This window comes from Meles meles, chromosome 19 (genome assembly GCF_922984935.1).
Source record: "Meles meles chromosome 19, mMelMel3.1 paternal haplotype, whole genome shotgun sequence".
Classification (NCBI taxonomy): Eukaryota; Metazoa; Chordata; class Mammalia; order Carnivora; family Mustelidae; genus Meles; species Meles meles.
In genome coordinates, this window is record NC_060084.1 from 16,087,359 (window position 1) to 16,105,512 (window position 18,154).

General features: G+C 45.8%; 1 protein-coding gene across 1 annotated transcript in view; it reads right to left on the bottom strand.

Annotated features, from left to right (window-relative positions):
• WWP2 (WW domain containing E3 ubiquitin protein ligase 2) overlaps window positions 1-18,154 on the bottom strand; it is a 156,106-nt gene that overhangs the window by 11,677 nt on the left and 126,275 nt on the right. Inside the window, exons 9-11 of the mRNA XM_045988596.1 lie at window positions 17,733-17,822; window positions 9,093-9,267; window positions 2,278-2,332 (exon numbers count right to left, since the gene is read on the bottom strand). Coding sequence (XP_045844552.1) covers window positions 2,278-2,332; window positions 9,093-9,267; window positions 17,733-17,822 — 320 coding nt within the window. The remainder of the gene's footprint in view (window positions 1-2,277; window positions 2,333-9,092; window positions 9,268-17,732; window positions 17,823-18,154) is intronic.

Here is an 18,154-nt window from a genome sequence, read left to right on the forward strand (position 1 = left end):
CCTCTCCCTCAAGCATCAGGCTGCAATGTTCCCAGCATCAACCCAGGGTCTTGGTCTCTCTCTGCCTTATGTGGTATCTATTATGTGTGTGAGATTTTAAAAACACAGACAAAAGAAAGAAAAGAAGATGCCCAAGATTATGACAGCACTACCAACACCTCTGATCAGTTTCTGGGACTGTCCCACAGAAGTCAGGCTTCCCAAGAATTTTCTGAGGAACAGGAGAAGCTTCTGCTTTGAACTATATTCTCTGTGTCTGCTTGGCCAAGGGCCAAAGCCAATGCTCATCATCAGGCCGGGGGATCTGTCCAGCCGGTCTGGGGCTAGCTTGCCTCCTTTAGGAAGAAACAGACTTGGAAGCATTTAGTCACATGCCAGGGTCAGGGCCGCTGAAGAGATGTGGATCTAAACCTGAGGTGTCCTGACCCCTGGGTGCAGGGAGAAGCGAGGGCTCTCTCCTGGAGAAGTACAAAGGGCCCAGGATGGAGAGCAGGAGGCCCAGTAGATTTGATCACAGGCTCCCACTAAATGCAATTCTCACTTGATTCTGCCGCTCTTTCTCTTCACTCTGAACTCTCCTTGGGACGGTGGCCCTGTCCTGGCCCAGCCCTGAAAAAGCCAACACAGAGCCCAAAGGATCTGATTAGGAAGGCTCCTGGCCTTCAGCCGGATGTTCTTTTTTCTCAGTTTCATACCGCTATGCTCTTGTGTGTTTTCCTGATCACATGTAAACACCACTGACTCCATGGCTCCCCTTCCCATCCCAGACATTTCACACTTGGCTTCTAGGAGCTCTTTTCGAGGTGCTAGAGCTGCTCTTACTCAGTGACCATCATGTAGCAGAACCGATACAGCAATCAAGCATGTGACTCTGTAGATCCAGGAACAAGTCTGGGTCCCTGGCTCCAAGTCACAAGTGTCTACTGGCTGCCACACAACATCACGGATTCTTGCTTAATCGGATGCGCTCTCCCCTGCCTAGCCAGGGATCCTGTGCTCGACTCCTCATATGTGACTGGCTGCTGGTCTCTGAGACACCAGGGAACTTTCATCAGTTCAAAGAGCCATGTGGATGATCTGTGTACCTAAGGGATTTCCTAGCTGAAAATCAGGAACTGTCTGGAGGCCCCACTAACCCATACGCCCTCCTAGAAGGCCTACAAGGTCCTTCCAGAGCTCTGGAATGCAGTGGTAATTCACTAAGTGACACCCTGTGGGCCCGGGGCGGGGTGGGGGGTGGGGTGCTGCGGTGAAGCAACCTGGTAAATTACTACCAGGGAGTAGTGTGTCTCCACTGGGGGTTCCAGCTCAAAAGCCTTACTTTTCCACATCATGCTCATCCTATCACTTGTCCACTTCTCCGTCTTTACTGGGGAGCAAGCCCCTGCCCAATTTAATACCACACGTGCACATCATCAAAGCAGCATTCACTGTCCTCCACTGGCCCAACCAATACACTAAATCCAACACCTGCCGATTCCTGCAAAAACCGCCCTCTTCCATTCCTAGAGACTCTCGCTGTACCCAATGAAACCCTGCCCCAGCTCTGAGCTGCAGGATGCGCTTTTTGCACGAGCACACCCTCCCAGAATAGCCACAAAGCCCATAATCTCTCCCAAGTCATGGACGTCCATCCTTCTAACTCATTATTGGCAGATCACAGCACGGACCTAAGATTCTCCAGGGTCAAAGAGAATCCAACACGGTACTATTAACTAGCAGCAATGTGCTACCACTGACTTGCCGCCCAGCGCTCAACTCTCTCATCGGCTTCCCTCACAACAGTGTCACAAAGAAAAAGGCAGCTTTCTTTAGTCAAAATCAGGATGAAGTCCAACATCTCAGCTGCAAAGAAAGGTTTGGTGAGGTGGCTCCTTCAGATCACACAGCCACAGACCTGAAACCAATGCACGAGCGAGTAAGCCAGCACCAGAATGCCTTCGTCAATGACAGGTTGGACGGTTGGGTAGAGAGTTTAAGGTCAGGACCAAAACCCAACAGTCCCATGGCTGCCCAGGGACTCTGTCCACAGTCTCATACGCTGCTTCAGCCATGGCGGATGAATGCTCCAGGGGTGCAGGGGAACCCCACTGTTTTCCCAACCTTCCAGCTCCAACGCCTGTAACCACTCGGGCCGGGCCTCCCCACAGAGCATGCTGGCGAGAAGCGAAATGGGAAACTGAGGGCTGGGAGTGAGGCAGACTCTCAGGGAAAGACGACAGAGCACGGAGGAGCATCGGCTGACAGACGGCTGAGGACACAGAACTCGGTACTTACCCCAGCCAGGAGGGAGTGGGCCCAGTGGGTCATGGTCAGTCGAAGTACTTGAAGACTAAACACAAGAAACACAGCAGAACACAGAGGTTAAAAAAAAAAAAGCCACTGGTTTAAAAATAAATGGACCGATAAAAATAAAAATGCCAAGGACTCATTTCCACATTTGAGCACTTTGTACAGGCTACAGCGGGGCCTGAGGTGGCATCGGCGCCTCTCGGAAGTTTTTCTCAAAAAAGAAAAACCAAGAAAGAACCCCCCGCACAGAGGGCCCTGACAGGTTGTGGAGAGGGTGGAGCGAGGGGGAGGAAGATGCGTGGGGAAGAAGGTCGGCCAGGGCAGGGGAGGAAGACAGACGGCCCCAGGCCCAGACAAGGCAGGAGGGCCCAGAGCGGACAGCCCCGCAGGCTCGGCCAGTGCCCTGCTCTCGTCTCCTGCTCCCGGCAGTCGGGCCGACTGAAATCACCACCACCTCCAACTTTCTCCAAGAACCACACACAGGAGGGGAAAAAATATCGCAGGCCTTTCCAATGAAATCATTCCCACAAGCCCTGCCCACGCCCAGAGCTTCCTGGCTGGGGGCTGGGCCCTCCTCCCTCCACCTCCCTCCTGGGTGCCCTGGGAGAGGGAGCAGCCTCCCAGCAGCCGTGGTGTGCACACCCGGCCCAGACTGAGGGTACATTCATGCCCCAGGCCCCTCACCTCCCCCAGGAATGTTTTGCTTCCCTTCACAAAGCACCTTTATTCTGCTCCAGCCTGAACCTGAAGTTGCTCAGTGTTCTGTGTGTGCCTGTCTGGGGAGGTGGGGCTGGGGGCGAGGTGGCAAGCGAGCAGGAGAGAGGAGAAAGAAGGGGGAGAGCGGACTCCAGGCCTTCAGGGGCACTGTTTACATTCGAGCCCCCCACCCGCAGCCTAATCTGCTGGGAGAACCCTCGGGCAGGGCTGCAGTGGACCGAGAGTTCTCATATCCTGCAGGGAAAGGAGCTGCTGTCAAAAACTCTTCATAGTTAAATAAAACAAGTACTGTTCTGTTGTTCCACACTTGCTTGCTTTTTTCTTTTCTTTTCTTTTTTGCTGAAGCATTTTTATTTCACTTACTAAAACTTAATCGTTGCATGAAGGGATCAAGTTCTCAGTGCAGACTTCGGGCTGCCTGGCCGGCTCTGTCTGGGGGCAACGGAGCCACACACGGGCAGGACGATGAATGGGGCTCAGTCTCGGCTTGAGAAAACATTGGTGGAACTCAACTGCCAACGCACGCCCCCCACCGCCGACCCCAGCCCACCCCTTCACAGGCGGCCCTCCGCCCCCAGCTGAAAGGACAGAGAAACTTTCTTTCCAAGGTGGCAGCACAGGCAACTCTTCCAAAGCAAGTTCCAACAAAGATGTTTAAGTCTTGAAACCATAGGTTCCTTGATGGAACAGAGCCCCCTTTCAGCAAAGGGTTTCCTGCCCAGCAGAATGAAACTGCACAAAGGTGTGGGAAGCTGGGCTGTGCTCGATTTAGGGCCCCGGTTACCATCGTCCTGGAGGATGTGCTCAAACTTCCATCCCAATTCAGATTTGTCTGGTGGCTACTGGAAGAGAGCTCCCAAATTTGACATCTCCCAGAGGCTATTCTGGTGACAGTGCAGGGGTAAGGGGGGGGGGGGGGTTGCAGCGGCTCATAAAACCCAAGTTCCTCCAACCTTATTAACACAGAAGAGCAATAGCTATAAAAGCATTCAGTAACAGAAGGAAAGGAACTAACTTGTGAAATACGTGTGCATTTCAGATAATGAAGCCAAATAGAACTCACTGGGTAATGAGCTGTAGCAAAAGGGAAGAAATACAAAAAAGATCATTTTAAAAAAGTAAAAGAAGCATTCAAAGCAAAACTGTTTGCCCCTTCAAATGTTTTGGGGTTTTTTGGGGTTTTTTTTTTTGTTCTTTTTTTTTTGGGAGATGAGTGGATAATCCATAAAGCAGTCACAGGCTCCAATGGGAAATCAACTCCCAACTGGTACCAACTGGGTTTCAGGGGACTGACAGTCATCTTCTGCGTAACTCGACAGATCAACAGACCAAACCATCTTTACTAACAGGCTTGCTGACCCACATTGTACTAGAAACCAAAAAATATTTATCGGCTAGCAAACATTTCCTTTTCCAACACCACAGCAACAACAGTGCAGGCACATGACTTAACGAACAGCTGATCAGATGCTCCCACTCTGAACTTCCGGGGACCGGCAGGAAAGCACGAGGTCGGGGCAATGACTCACTGTTGCAGTGGAGCCCACCGTCCGTAGGAGCAATGGCTGTTCAATGGCAGCACAGCAGGCAGCGTCCTGCACAAACTATTCCCCTGCCTAGCCTACCCTGGTTTCGGCCAGAGCTTTTTTCATCATCGTCCTGTTCATTCTATGAACTACCCCCCATTCCCATTTGGTAAATTCCTTTTCTGCTTAAGTTTAACCAAGTGGATTTCTATTATTCATCAAAATCAACCATGACTTGTACACAAAGCATAGGGAGGAAATAAAAAAAAATTACCAACTCTTGGCTCTTTCTTTCCTTTCTTTCTTTCTCTCTCTCTTTTTTTTTTAAAGTAGGCTCCACACACAGCATGGAACCCAATGCGGGGGCTTGAACTCCTAACCCTGAGATCAAGACCTGAGCTGAGATCGAGTCGGACACTTAACTGATTGAGCCACCCAGGTGATCCAACCTTTTTCTTGATACTTGCCTTTTTTAAATCTTCATACAATGTTGGTTCTCTTTCGGGTACTGTCATTCTTTTTTTTTTTTTTTTTTTTATTTCTTAGCATTGTCCTATTCTCATCCTATCAGATCCACACACCCCACCAAAACCTGCGAAAAGGGGAATAGAAGAGGAAGCAAGAGAGAAGGGAAAGTGACCAGAGATTGAGAAGCATGAACAATACATGAGAAGTCAATGAAAGCGGACACTCACAACAGTCTGACCGCTTGCAGTTAAAGCATAACACAACTACTCTGGACATTTCTTCCCTAATGTACACAGTACAACCTGAAAAATAAGAAAAGGAAGTGGACAGAAAGAAGCTGAAGAGAAACAAAAGAATAAGAGCTACACATCATGGTCTGGAAACCCAAACCCCAAATCTCCACTAAGTCAACCAACTGCCCCTTCTCTTTTCCCACATTTCCCCTAAAATGAGAGATCCTAAGTATTGCTTGGAGCACAGCCAGAGAAGCACAGAGAAGACGGCATGGAGGGATTACAGAAGGGATCAGAAGAAAGATCCTGGGATGTACAGGTGACTCTAAGCGACAAGACAGTTTCCTTTACCAGTAGCAATAGAAAGCAACACTATCGAATCATTTTCCTGGTAACTGTCCCATGGTTGGGACATCTGAGGTGCAGGCCACGAGCCAGACAGCTCACATTGAGTTCAATTCCCTCAGGGACTAAGCACTAAGTTCCAGTAATATTTTAAGATACAAATTCAGAAATAAAGAATGTCTAGCAAACAGAGCCGAGGGCAAGAAAGGCTCCGGGAAGGGCATAAAGGTTACTGTATGGAAGGCAGGCTCCCTTTTTTCACGATCCACCCCGTGGGTGCAGAACAAAACCCAGGTGTTTGAGAGTTCAATCCAAGGGGCTCTCTGCAGAGTAAGAAACGAGAGTTGTCTGTTTCTGGAGAATGCAATTTGGCAAGCACACATCAGGAGCCACAGAATGATCCTGTTCAGTCCTGGGGACACTGGCTACCTCCTTTAGTTCTTAAAGGAGGACCAAAGTGGGGGTTACGGGAGCCTCTAAGAAAGCAGTAGGCACAATGCACGCGAATGGGTGGGCAGCCCCGCGGGTCCACAGCAGGATCACAAAAGAGCGGGCACGGTGAAACTGTGAGAGCAAAACGCAAGTATGCATGTGATGTTCACAAGAAACAAAGGCCGCTGGGGTATCAAGAAACAGAAGCATATCAGAAATGAGGGAACAATAAAAGAAATCAAAACCGTGTGTTGAAGCCGGGGGCAGGAAGGAACTGTGGGAGACTGCTCTGTGGGGTTCCCCTGGCTTCCATCTTGAACTGTTCTTCATGTTCTCTCTAGAGCAAGTGAAGAAGAAGTCTTGGTTTCGGCCCAGCAGGAGAAGGAGGAGGGGAAACCGCTGGTACAGTATCAGCTCTTAAGTCTTCCGAGTCAAACCCTGGGCCGAGGCCAAACCCCAAAATAACTGTATGAAAGCGAGGCTTCTTACTTGTAACCAGGACATGGCACCATAGCAAACGAGGGGCAAAGCAAATCCAGGAGAGAGGGAAGTCAACAGAGAGACATTGAAAGCTGACCCAAAAAAGATTCCTAACACGTTTTTCAATATGAATCTTGTTTCACAGAGAAAAAGGAACAATCACCTCCATCCAGAACCCTCCTGAATCCCCAGCCAAGCTGAGAAAACCAGGTTAGAATACTTAAAAAAAAAAAAAAGAAAAAAGAAAAAAAGTTTCCTTCAAGGGGACACTCCAAGGCAAAGTTCTACGTCTGTGTGCCTGGAATGACGCTGCTAGAGCGACAGAGGCGGGCCAGAGAAATGGATGTTCCAAAAGACCAAGTGAATGTGACCCCTAGAACCCGCCTTTTCACACACCAAACATCTCAGTCAACTAGCAGAACATACTTGGTGCATTGTGGAGGAAAACAAGATTCCTTTAAAAGATTTTTTTTTTTTAATTAGAGAAGCTGAGTAAGCAAGGAAACAAAATGACTGTGAGACTTCTAGAACGTGTCCTTATCTCTAAGTCAAAGGATAGAGATACCCAGACCTTTCTAGTTTTTCAGCTACAACCACCCAAGAAAATAGCAGGTGAAGCCTTTGGGCCCTTGCTCTGGAGGAACGGTTTTTGAAATGCAGAGAATGACTGATCCCACCCACTTGTGCAACGTGCCCAAAGCGGATGCCAGGCAAGTGTGAAAAGGGCTGTGGAGTGCAAGGCCGGGCCTAAGAACCCCGAGGGCACGGATCAGAGCCAGGCATTACAGCTCATCTCGACACAACAGGATGTGACAAACTTTGTGCTTTCTGTATATCCATACTAGGGAAACTGATGTTCCTCATCGGTTTGGTTTACTCGCTATACGATGAGCATCAGCCCCCACAGATGGAAGAGGAGGCAGGCCAGCCCAGGGAGATAGACCCCTTGTGGTTGCTGGTGTAGCTCCTGCTTTGGGTTAGAAGCTGCAAACAAAGACAAACCTGATAAGGAATGCTACTTGGTTAAATGGAATTAAAGATTTTCTGAGCATCTGGGGCGCCTGGGTGGCTCAGTGGGTTAAAGCCTCTGCCTTCGGCTCAGGTCACGATCCCAGGGTTCTGGGATCGAGCCCCGCATCGGGCTCTCTGCTCTGCGGACAGCCTGCTTCCTCCTCTCTCTCTCTGCCTGCCTCTCTGCCTATTTGTGATCTCTGTCAAATAAATAAACAAAATCTTTAAAAAAAAAAAATAAAGATTTTCTGAGCATCTAACTAGGCAAGTTTCTAATTTAAAAAGGTATTGTTGTGGGCTTAGAGTTTATGTCAAATAGAAACAATGTTGACTAAACAAGGTGATTCAATGTTGTGGACCAGGTCAAAAAGTTTCCAGCCTCTAAGTCACTACTTTCTATAGGAATTCTAGTGCAGATCCCAAGCTTCATGTTCAAGGTGCCCTGAGAATACACGGAGTTCGTTCGGGAATTCCCCTGCTCCTACCAAAGCGGCTGTGTGGCTCGGTTCCCCTCAGCCACCACGTCACCGGTAGAGGCTTTAATGGGACGGAAGGTGAGGCTGGGAGGGTTTCTGAAGGGACACAGTACAAGAGGCCATTAGACAGTTTATTTGGAACCACAGCACTCTGAATTCTAGAGTAGGAAATCTAATGCTGTTCTGTAGATAATGACTACAGAAAGCTTCCAGCCAGTGATTAAAATGGCATAATAAATGCCGAGAAAAAGCCCCTCTTGTTAAACCCTTCACAGTGACTTTTAAAAAGCGGTCAAGCAACAATGACCTTTGAAGACTACTCTCCTGGGAATAGGCAATACCGATCAGAGAAGAGAGCAAAGCCAACACACAGAACAATTCAGAGGCTGCCCTAACTGTTCAGTTGGGAGGGACAGAGAAAAATCAGGAATCAGATAGAAGGAAGTTGAACCAGACCAAGGGTCAGTAAATTTTTTCTTCTATGGGTCAGACAGTAAATATTTTAGGCTTTATAGACTAAATGGTCTCTGCTGTAACTACTCAACTCTGTTGTTACAACATAAAAGCAGCCAGAGTCAATATCTAAACTACTGGGAGTGCTTCTGTGCCAATAAAACTTTATTTACAAAACAAAATGTGGGCCAGTTTGGCCCATGAGCCATAGTTTGCCAAGCCCTGATTCAGATCAATTTTAAAGGTCCTCTATCCTTGAGAATCTGTCAAATAAGAAAGATCTAAAGAAAAACAGTAGCAGCTACAAAAAGGATTTGGGCGGCTGTTTTGTTCTGAAAAGTAGAGGTATGGGAGAGGTCACAGCTGACCTTCAGGTTTCAAATCAGAATAAATGGGCTTGGAAGGGGCCAGAAAAGAAATCTGGTCTTGGAAGAAAGGTGGTATCTCAAATCCTTAAACACAGAGGCTAGACATTGAGTTTCTAAATTAGAAATAATGGAATTTGAGGAATTTCACATGATGCATAAAATGTCCAGAGCACTGAGGTTCCCAGGCACGGTTTTCCCCGTTCACCAAACAGACCAACGGCTGCTGCGTGAGGTGGCACATTCTTGGCGCCGGGAGGCTCCACGCCCGCGTGGCGAGCCCCGCCCTCTCACCTGGTAGAGGAATCTTTGGCTGAAGTGCTGCATGGCGCCCTGGAGCTGATTGCGCTGGGACTGCCACTGCTCGTAGTTCCGCACGTATTCGGCCGTCGGGCGCTGCCAGGTGGTGGTCCGAGTGTTGTGATCCACATAGTAAAACCTGCCTCGGGGGTCTGTGCGCTTTTCCCAGCTGGAAACATAAAGCTCAGAATGAACAGAAGGACCACCCACCCCGGCCCTCAAATTCCAGAGACATCCCAGGATGGCCGGCAAGGAGGGACTGTCTGGCCTAGGAGCCTGGCCAAGCGAGCCCAGGTCACGGAGGCTTCTGGGGCTTATGTGATGAAAGCCGTCATTTGTGGCCGCCTCTGCAGCCACCAATCCCTCCTCACCATTAGCTCCTGATTTCCATTTAGGAGATCCATGTTTTTCTGGGGAAGGTGACTTTCCTCCCAAGTGCAAAGTGACCAGCTGACCGGATCAGGAGTGGGCATGTGACCTATGCTGACCTTAATCAAGGCAAATCTCAAGACATTTGCTAGGAATTCTCAGAAAAATATAGTCTCTCTTCTTTGCCAGAGAGGACTGAGAAAGTATGCAGTCTGAGGAGCCATGGGCTGCCATTTTCAATGTAAACACAATATGAGGTTGACCCAATAGATGGCGGAGTAGAAAAACAAAACAAAACAAAAAAGCCAGCCCCTTGGTGAAATTGCTGAGTCATCAGATCAGGGTTCACTTGAAACCAGGATCTACATCTGGAATTTTCAGTTACGTTAGCCAGTGAATTCTCTTCATTATTTAAGCCAACTTGGATCCCAATTTTTGTTCCTTACAACGGAAATCATCCTGATATAAAGTGTCAGTGAAAACACGCTGCATAGTCATGAGAAGAAGAGTTGGTACGAACAATGGCAGGATTCTCTACATTATTTTTAGTGAGAAAGCAACCTTACCAAAGTACTAAAATACCCATGGGTAAGGCAAGGCTAGAACAGATGGTCAAAATCTTCATCTGTGGTTTGTAGGTCTAACTTGATTTGCACACACTGAGGGAAGAAGTGATCAAGAGAAAGTAAGAGAGGGAACTTTGTGGAATGATGGAAATGCTTTAACATTTTGCTGGAGTGTAGGTTACACGGATGTATGCATTTGTCAAAACTCAGCCAGTTACGTACCTGAGATCTGTATATCTTATTGTATGTAAATCATACTTCAATTTTAAACAGTGAATTTGAATCTAATCAAGACTTCATATCTAACTACCAGTTTACAGGGAAGACAAGGGATAGAGGAGCATGTTACCCAACACCTCAAGGTCACACCAGTCACATTTAGAATATGAGAAATTCTACGGAGCACATGCCATGGATCTTCAAGAAATAAATGGTCAGAATAAAATAAGAAAGGGTGGGAGACTTATAGATTGAGAGACTTATGAGACATATCAGCTAAAAGCAACGTGATAGTCTTGAGTTTGAACTGGACTCAAACAAATCACACTGTAAAAACAGTTTTAAGACAATTGGGGAAAATAGAACACGGATTCGGTATGATGACATGAAGTAAGGAAATATTGTTAATTTTGTTGGGTGGGATAATGGTATTTCAGTTTCGTTTTTGTTTTTAAAGTAATCTCTATGCCCAAAGTGGGGCTCAAACTCATGACTCCGAGATTAAGAGCTGCATGCTCTACCGACTGAACCAGCGAGGCACCCCTAGTTTTGTCTTTTTTTTTTTTAACCCTTATCTGTTAGAGATGTATGTGATGTATTTATGGTTCAAAGGATATGACATCTGGGATTTGCTTTAAAATTCATCAGTCACCTCCCCTGAAAAGTAGGTGGTCAGATGAAACAAAATGTTATTGTCAGAACCAGGTGGTGGTTACAAGGGATTCATTGTACTACTCTCTCCAATATGCCTGATGTTTGCATTATAAATTGGAAAGGGGGACAGAGACAAAGAGGCTTTAAAAAGATAAGAAAGAGATACAATTGAAGAAAACAGCACTAACCCAATACAAAGGGAACCAAAAGGGATTACACTGTATGTGTTGGAAACTTTTGTTCCCTAACTACCTTCTCATTTCATCTTCTCTGAATCCTTATCTTACTCATGTGACTACCATGCTTTGGTCTGCTTCCTCAGTTTTCAGTTAGCTTCCTAATTGAATTTTTTTGGCCACCTCTTCAGTGAGTCTTTTAACTCAAAGCCTCTCTAAAAATGGCGTCCCTTCAAGGAGTTCCCAGTCCTGATGGCCAGTACCCAAGCTGCGTCAGAATTCAGCCTGCTAGACTGCATTGACTTCATGACCTACTGTCACTTTGGACTCAGCTAAATGCCACAAGCCTCTTTTCAAATCTGAGTCTCCCCCGGTGTTCCTCCTGCTCGTCCCCTCTCAGGGGTGAAGCTACCCCATCACTCCTGACTCTTCCCTTCCTGCTGATGTCAGTAAACTATTCAACACTTCTGGTGTTATCACCCACCCTTGACTTTCCATTTCTACGTCCAACTATCCCCGAGCAAATCTCCCCACTCTGAGCCAGCCTATAAACTGTCATCGGGATAATCACACCAGACTGCACCCCCCGCTTGAGTGCAACACTCCTGCTCAAAAACTGCAAGTGACTCCTCATCACCCTTAAGTGAAAACCTCGAATTAGTATTCAAGGTTCACAACAAACTGGAACCTTCCCATAAATCCTCTCAACTAGTGACTTTTCTTTTTCTTTTTTTTATCAAAGGAATCAAGTATCAAGAGTTAACAAATACAAATAGTTCTATAGGAGGTACAATAAAAAACAGCCTCTCCTTCCCTACCTCTCCCCATTGCCGATTCCTGCTCCTGAGAAGCAACTTTCAATTCTCTATTGTCTCTTCTATTTATAGCCATATTTCTGAATAACATGCTTCTTCTATTATGCCTTGATTTGTCATATTAGACATTACATGTGAACCTTCCACTATTGGAGCTGAGCACTGAGTTATTGTATCCCACCCCACAAGACACACAGAGCCCTCTCCTCCCCTAGCCTCTCAATTTAGAAAATCATCATAAATGAATATTCAGAGTTTGTATTATGACTTTGTAGAATACTAGAAATGCATTTCCTTACTTGTACAACTTTTTCTTTTTTTCTGAAGTTAAAGAACTATGCATTTCATTCTGCTTGATTCGCAAGAACCTATCACTACTGCACCCCCAGATTCTCAGAGCACAGGTGGCCTCTCAGTGTCACCACGTTTCTCCAGGCCCACTTCATCCTATGCGGACACCTGTCCTCCAGGTCAGCTCTACGTCACTGTCCTGAGTCAGCTTCCCTCACCTTCCTTGTGGGAACGTCTTTGGCCCCTGAATGGAGTCCCCTGTGTCCTGCATCTCATGACTTCTTTCTTGGTTTCCTCTTGTCTGGTGGAACAAACCATCTAGTAGCTTCTGAGAAAGAATGCACCAAAACGAACCCATTTGAAACACTAAAGATACCTTAATTTCAACCCTCAGGGCTGTTAAGATGACTAGGAGTTGATTTCCAGGCAGGAAATAATTTTCCATCAGAATTTTAAGGGTCCAGTTCCATAGCTGGCTGTTGAGACGAGAGATGGTATTCTTGATTCCTGATCTTTGATATGTACCCTATTTTCACCTTCTGGGGGCTTCTGTCAAAACTCAGCCAGTTACGTACCTGAGATGTTCTCTTGCCATCCCAAAATTTCACTAGAATGAAATTCTAGGGTCACTTCTTTTCCCATTCTCTGGGTTGGGCATTTGGTAGGCCCTTTCAATTTGAATACCTTACCTCTCAATTCCAGCAAAATCCTTTCATTCTTTCTTTGATAATTTCCTATCCTCTATTTCCAGTTCTTGCTAGAACTATTCATGAATGATGTTGAAGCTCCTAGACTCATCCCCTAATTTTCTTGTCTCCAACATTATCTTTCAATCCTGTAATTTTTATTTCTGCTGTTATATGTAGTTGACCCTTGATCATTAAGGGTTTGAACTGTGGGGGTCTGCTTACACATGGATTTTTTTCAATAAATACACTATAGTACTGGAAATGCATTTTTTCTTCCTTATGATTTTCTTAACATTTTCTTTTTCCTACCTTACTTTACTGTAAGATTATAGCATATAATACATATAACATACAAAATATTTGTCAATCATTATAAGGCTTTTGGTCAACAGTAAGCTATTAATAGTTAAGTCTTGGGGGAGTCAAATTTATATCCATATTTTCAACTGTGCAGGGTGTCAACTGTCCTAGTCCCTAGGCTGTTCAACAGTCAACTATTTATTAATTTTTAAAAGGTCTTCTTGGGACACCTGGGTGGCTCCATTGGTCAAGTGCCTGCCTTCAGCTCAGGTCATGATCCCAGGGTCCTGGAATTGAGCCCCACATCGAGCTACCTGCTCAGTAAGGAGCCTGCTTCTCCCTCTGCCTGCCGCTACCCTTGCTTGTGCTCTCATTCTCTCTCAGACAAATAAATAAATAAAATCTTTTTTAAAAATCTAAAAAAATAAAAAATAAAATAAAAGGTCTTGTTTCCTGCATGGTCCCTTTTATGGTCTCCTGTTCTTGTAGAGATGCCATATTTCCTCCCAAACTTTCGAGGATATGAATTATAATTTGGTTCTATCTTTCACATTGTTTTCACCAAGGCCCCCTTTCTTTGCTGGTTCCTTGCTATTCTTTCACACTGAAAAGTGAGTCACTAAAATGTTGAATGGACACTCTGGGTATCCAGGGTGTGGCAGGCTGACCCGTGGCTTTACTCCGCTCTTTGACTAAAAGACCCCCGAACAGCACGATCTATAGTTCTCTTCCCTTAGACTGGTCACTTTAGCCAGCAAAAAACTCCAATCTTTAACTTGGGGACAGTATCCTCACTTAATCCCTTTTAGTCTGAGTTCATCTCTGCCTTCCGCTATGGCTGTATCCCACAGGGTGGCTGCGTATGTGCATGTGTGTGAGAGGCGTACACGTGCGCATGCATGCATGGGACAACGGGATGCAAGTGATGGGTGACAACTTCAGAATGTCTAACTGCTCCCTGCACATATTTTTGACTTAACTTCAGGGTTTTTAAGTCTCATTACACACACACACACACACACACACACACACACACACCCCACCCGAATGTCTGACTGTTGAGGCTTTCCAGGGCTCCTAGCTGCAAACTGGCTGGCTTCCTGGGGGATACCCACACTGCAAACTTGGGTTTCAGCTTTCTCAGCTCTGCCATTTATCTATCAGCAACTAAACTTTGATTACCATCTCCCATATGCTGCTTCTCCTCTTCCATTCCTTTATCATTATACTTTTATTGCCATTTTAGGGAGTTTTGAGAAAGGAATAGAAATAAACACATGTTCGATCCACATGTTTAACTGAAATTCCTCAGCACTGGTAAATTTCAAACTTCCAAGCAACACAAGCTTGCCCTGATTCCGGGTGAAATCTTACGAAGACAGACAGACGGAGCAATGGCGGGAGGTCCAGTCCGCCCTTTACTCTCTCCACTTCCAGCAGGCATGTCCGCTGCACCCAGGTGCCTTGCTAGACACACTCTGAGCACCTTTGTTTCACATACACCTTCCACTACCACAAAACTGTTCCATGAATCATTCCCTATAGACATCTTTTACATTCACACTCTTCCCCAAACCTGGATCAACTTCCTCTTGTCACTGAAGTCCACCTCCAGCAATTCCTACAAGATGAGTCTGGCCACCTCCCTCTCAGAGGCCTCCCCTACACCACGCTCTATGGAGACCCCTCTCCCTGCTCCCCTCTGGTCTGAGCACCACCTAACAGCAAATGACTGCATTCATCTTTAGTTACCAGTAACAATACTTCTTGTTCCTAGATTTTAAAAATGACCATTTGGGGGCACCTGAATGGCTCAGTCAGTTAAGCATCTACCTTCGGCTCAGGTCATGGTCTCAGGACATGGTCTCAGACATGGTCTCCCGGGACTGGGTCCCACATCATCGCTGGGCTCCCTGCGCAGGGGGAGTCTGATTCTCCCTCTCCCTCCCCCCCCCCCCCCCCCCGCTAGTGCACTCAAGCATGCTTTCTGCCTTTCTCTCAAATAAATAAAGTCTTCTTTAAAAAATTACCATTTCTCATACAAGCATTCCCTGGCTCTGACAGAAGGCGGTGGCCCTGATAAAGTGAATCCTTTGGCTCAATCTCACTCCTGGGTGACTAGGTCTGCTGAGATAATGGCTCCATCTGTAGTTTCAAGTGTGCTGTGTGCATGGTAATACTCGCCTGGGATGGAACTTCGTCCATCAGTGAGCAATGAGAGCTGAAGCACTCTGTTCTCTCTGGGCTCCCTGTTACAGTGCAGAAGTAGCTGCCAGGGGCTCAGAGGTATGCGACTAAAACTCAGTAAGAACTAACAGGCTAGGGGTGCCTGGGTGGCTCAGTTGTTAAGCATCTGCCTTCGGCTCAGGTCCTGATCCCAGGGTCCTGAGAATGAGCCCCACATAGGGCTCCCTGCTCAGTGGGAAGCCTGCTTCTCCCTCTCTCGCTTCCCCTGCTGTGTTCCCTCTCTCACTGTGTGGCTCTCTGTGTCACATAAATAAAATCTTTTTTAAAAAATTTAAAAAGAAGAAAGAAAGAAAAGAAAGAAAGCTGGCTCTAGTGTCCCACCTCAGAGATTCTTAGAAAACACCATTTAATATCTTCATTTAGATTCTATCCAAATGTTCATGAGATCAAGGCCTGCATAACTATAGACCAGAGGGGGTAAGAGAAAGCAACCAGAACACTTCTAGAGTTAAGGCCGCTTTTATATTTTTTAATTATTTTAACTCAATTAATTAACATATAATGTATTATTGGTTTCAGAAAAAATGCTGCTTTTAAATATATGGGCTATCAACACAAAGTCAAAGTATGAAATGTATCCTGTAAAAAATCAATGATTAATTTGCAAGACACTGGAGAAATTTGACTACTGACTGGGTATTCGATGACAGCAAAGGAATACTGTTCACAATACAGTGGTTTTGTTTTTAATACGAGAACTTTTTTAGAAATACATACCAAAATCTGGTTAAAATTATATGATGCCTGGGGTTTGCCTCAAAATGATCTAAGAAACAGGGAGAGGGCCGGGTGAGGATTACAGATCAGGAGTTGGCAAATTTTTTCTATAAAGGGCTACAACGTGAATATTTTAGGCTTGGCAGGCTATACAGTCTAGGTCGCAATTACTCAACTCTGCCATTGAACATGAAACAACCACAGATTATACGTAGAAACAAATGAGTGTCTGTCCAATAAAACTTTATTTACAAAGACAGGTAGAGGCCGGAATTCATCCACAGGCTCATAGCTTGTCAACCTCTAGTACAGATGAAACAAGACTGGCCATGATTTGAATAATTATTGAAGCCAAGCTGTAAGTATGTAGGGATTCTCTCTATTTAGTGTGTATATATGAAACTATCCATCATAATATGAAAATTTCCAATAATTTCCAAAGTAGTAAGTTTGACCTTTTTCTAAGTCAATATTTTCCTTTGGTTAAATACGTAAATAAAAAAAATATGTAAATAAATATTCTGGACTTAAAGTAGAAAATAGAATGAGGACCAATGATGACAGATTATAGTTTCATTTCCAGAAGGTTAAGGAAAACACAGTATTCTACTGGAAAACTGAAACCAGAAACAGCCCATCCATGGACATTGGTAGGACCAGAAGGTGAAGTGGTATTTGCCTGGCACATAACTGATGGCTGAACCAGAGTATAAGGGTTTTCCTGATATTCCCCACCTCTGACATCCTCTCCCTCTACAAGGTTGGTGGGGAGGTGTTCATATGTTCTGCAGGAGCCCTTTGTGACTGCTTTACTGGGAGGGAATTCTCTCCTGAGAGCAGAATACGTTCTCTTTTGAATGCTCTCAGGACCAAAAGGCACATGTGGAAAGAACTTTCTGTCCCTGGCAAGTGGGAACCAAACCCCTTCTCCTTGAACTTGGACAGTCTTCCCTCACTTGGAAGCCTCACTCATCCTCTGGTTTTAGAGAACTTAGCTGCATTCTCACAAAGCCCAGCTGAATAAGAAGCACACTTCAGGGGCCGAATGGGGCAGGATGCTATGAAATGCACCAATACCCTCTCTATCTTGGCTTCCTTATGCCCCTTTTTCCCCAGAAATGCACTATAAATCTTAGGATGTCCTAAGAAATGAGAGGAGAATTAAGTGACTAGGAAAAGCAATCAAGTGACCAGGGGAAAAGGTCCCCGTTCCTTGCTATCTCTGCAGAAAGAGACCGAGAACCTGGTCCTGATAGGGTACCTCTGTAGGTGAAATAACTGAGGGCATCAGGATACCAATGGCCCAAGAGGCAGGATTCCTAGCCATATATACCAAAGAGCCATAGTATCTGAGTATCATTTACTAAAGCTCATGGCCATCAGTCATGACCAACACAATGAATGTGGGCAAAAGGGAAAATAAAGAGAGGAAAGAATGTAGAAGACGACAATGGAAGGGGGGAAAAGAGAGGGAAAGAAGCACAGAATAGTGGGAACTAAAGAGATGACTACGGCAGTGATGGTAGAGAAGCCAGCGGGTGATTCTTGATGCCAGTTCTAGAGTCTCAGGGCTTGCCAGCCCAAGCCTTACCCTGGAGGAAGAGGCCGCTCCCAGGTGGTGGTTTTGGTATTATGGTCAACATAATAGACGCGCCCATTAGGCAGTTCTCGCTGTTCCCATCTGAAAAATAAAGTGAAAGGAAGCATGAGATACACAGTTGAAAAGCATAAGCCGTTGTTTGAGAAGGAGTCCTTCCCTACTGATGTGGTAACTTTAAGAGGATAAAGATGACATATGAGATCAGCCCGGTGGTCAAACCAGGTGCATTCTGTCACTGACGGTGGCACTCAGGAGTACTTCTTGAGAACAAAACCTTCCCTTAATGAAGTCAATGTACTAGCATATGCCACAGGTCACTTTAGCTTCTCCTAAATGACCCATAAAAATCTACATTCTACGGACTTTTCCAAATCAATGTTTCATGGCCATTTCAGGATCACAGATCCCTGTAG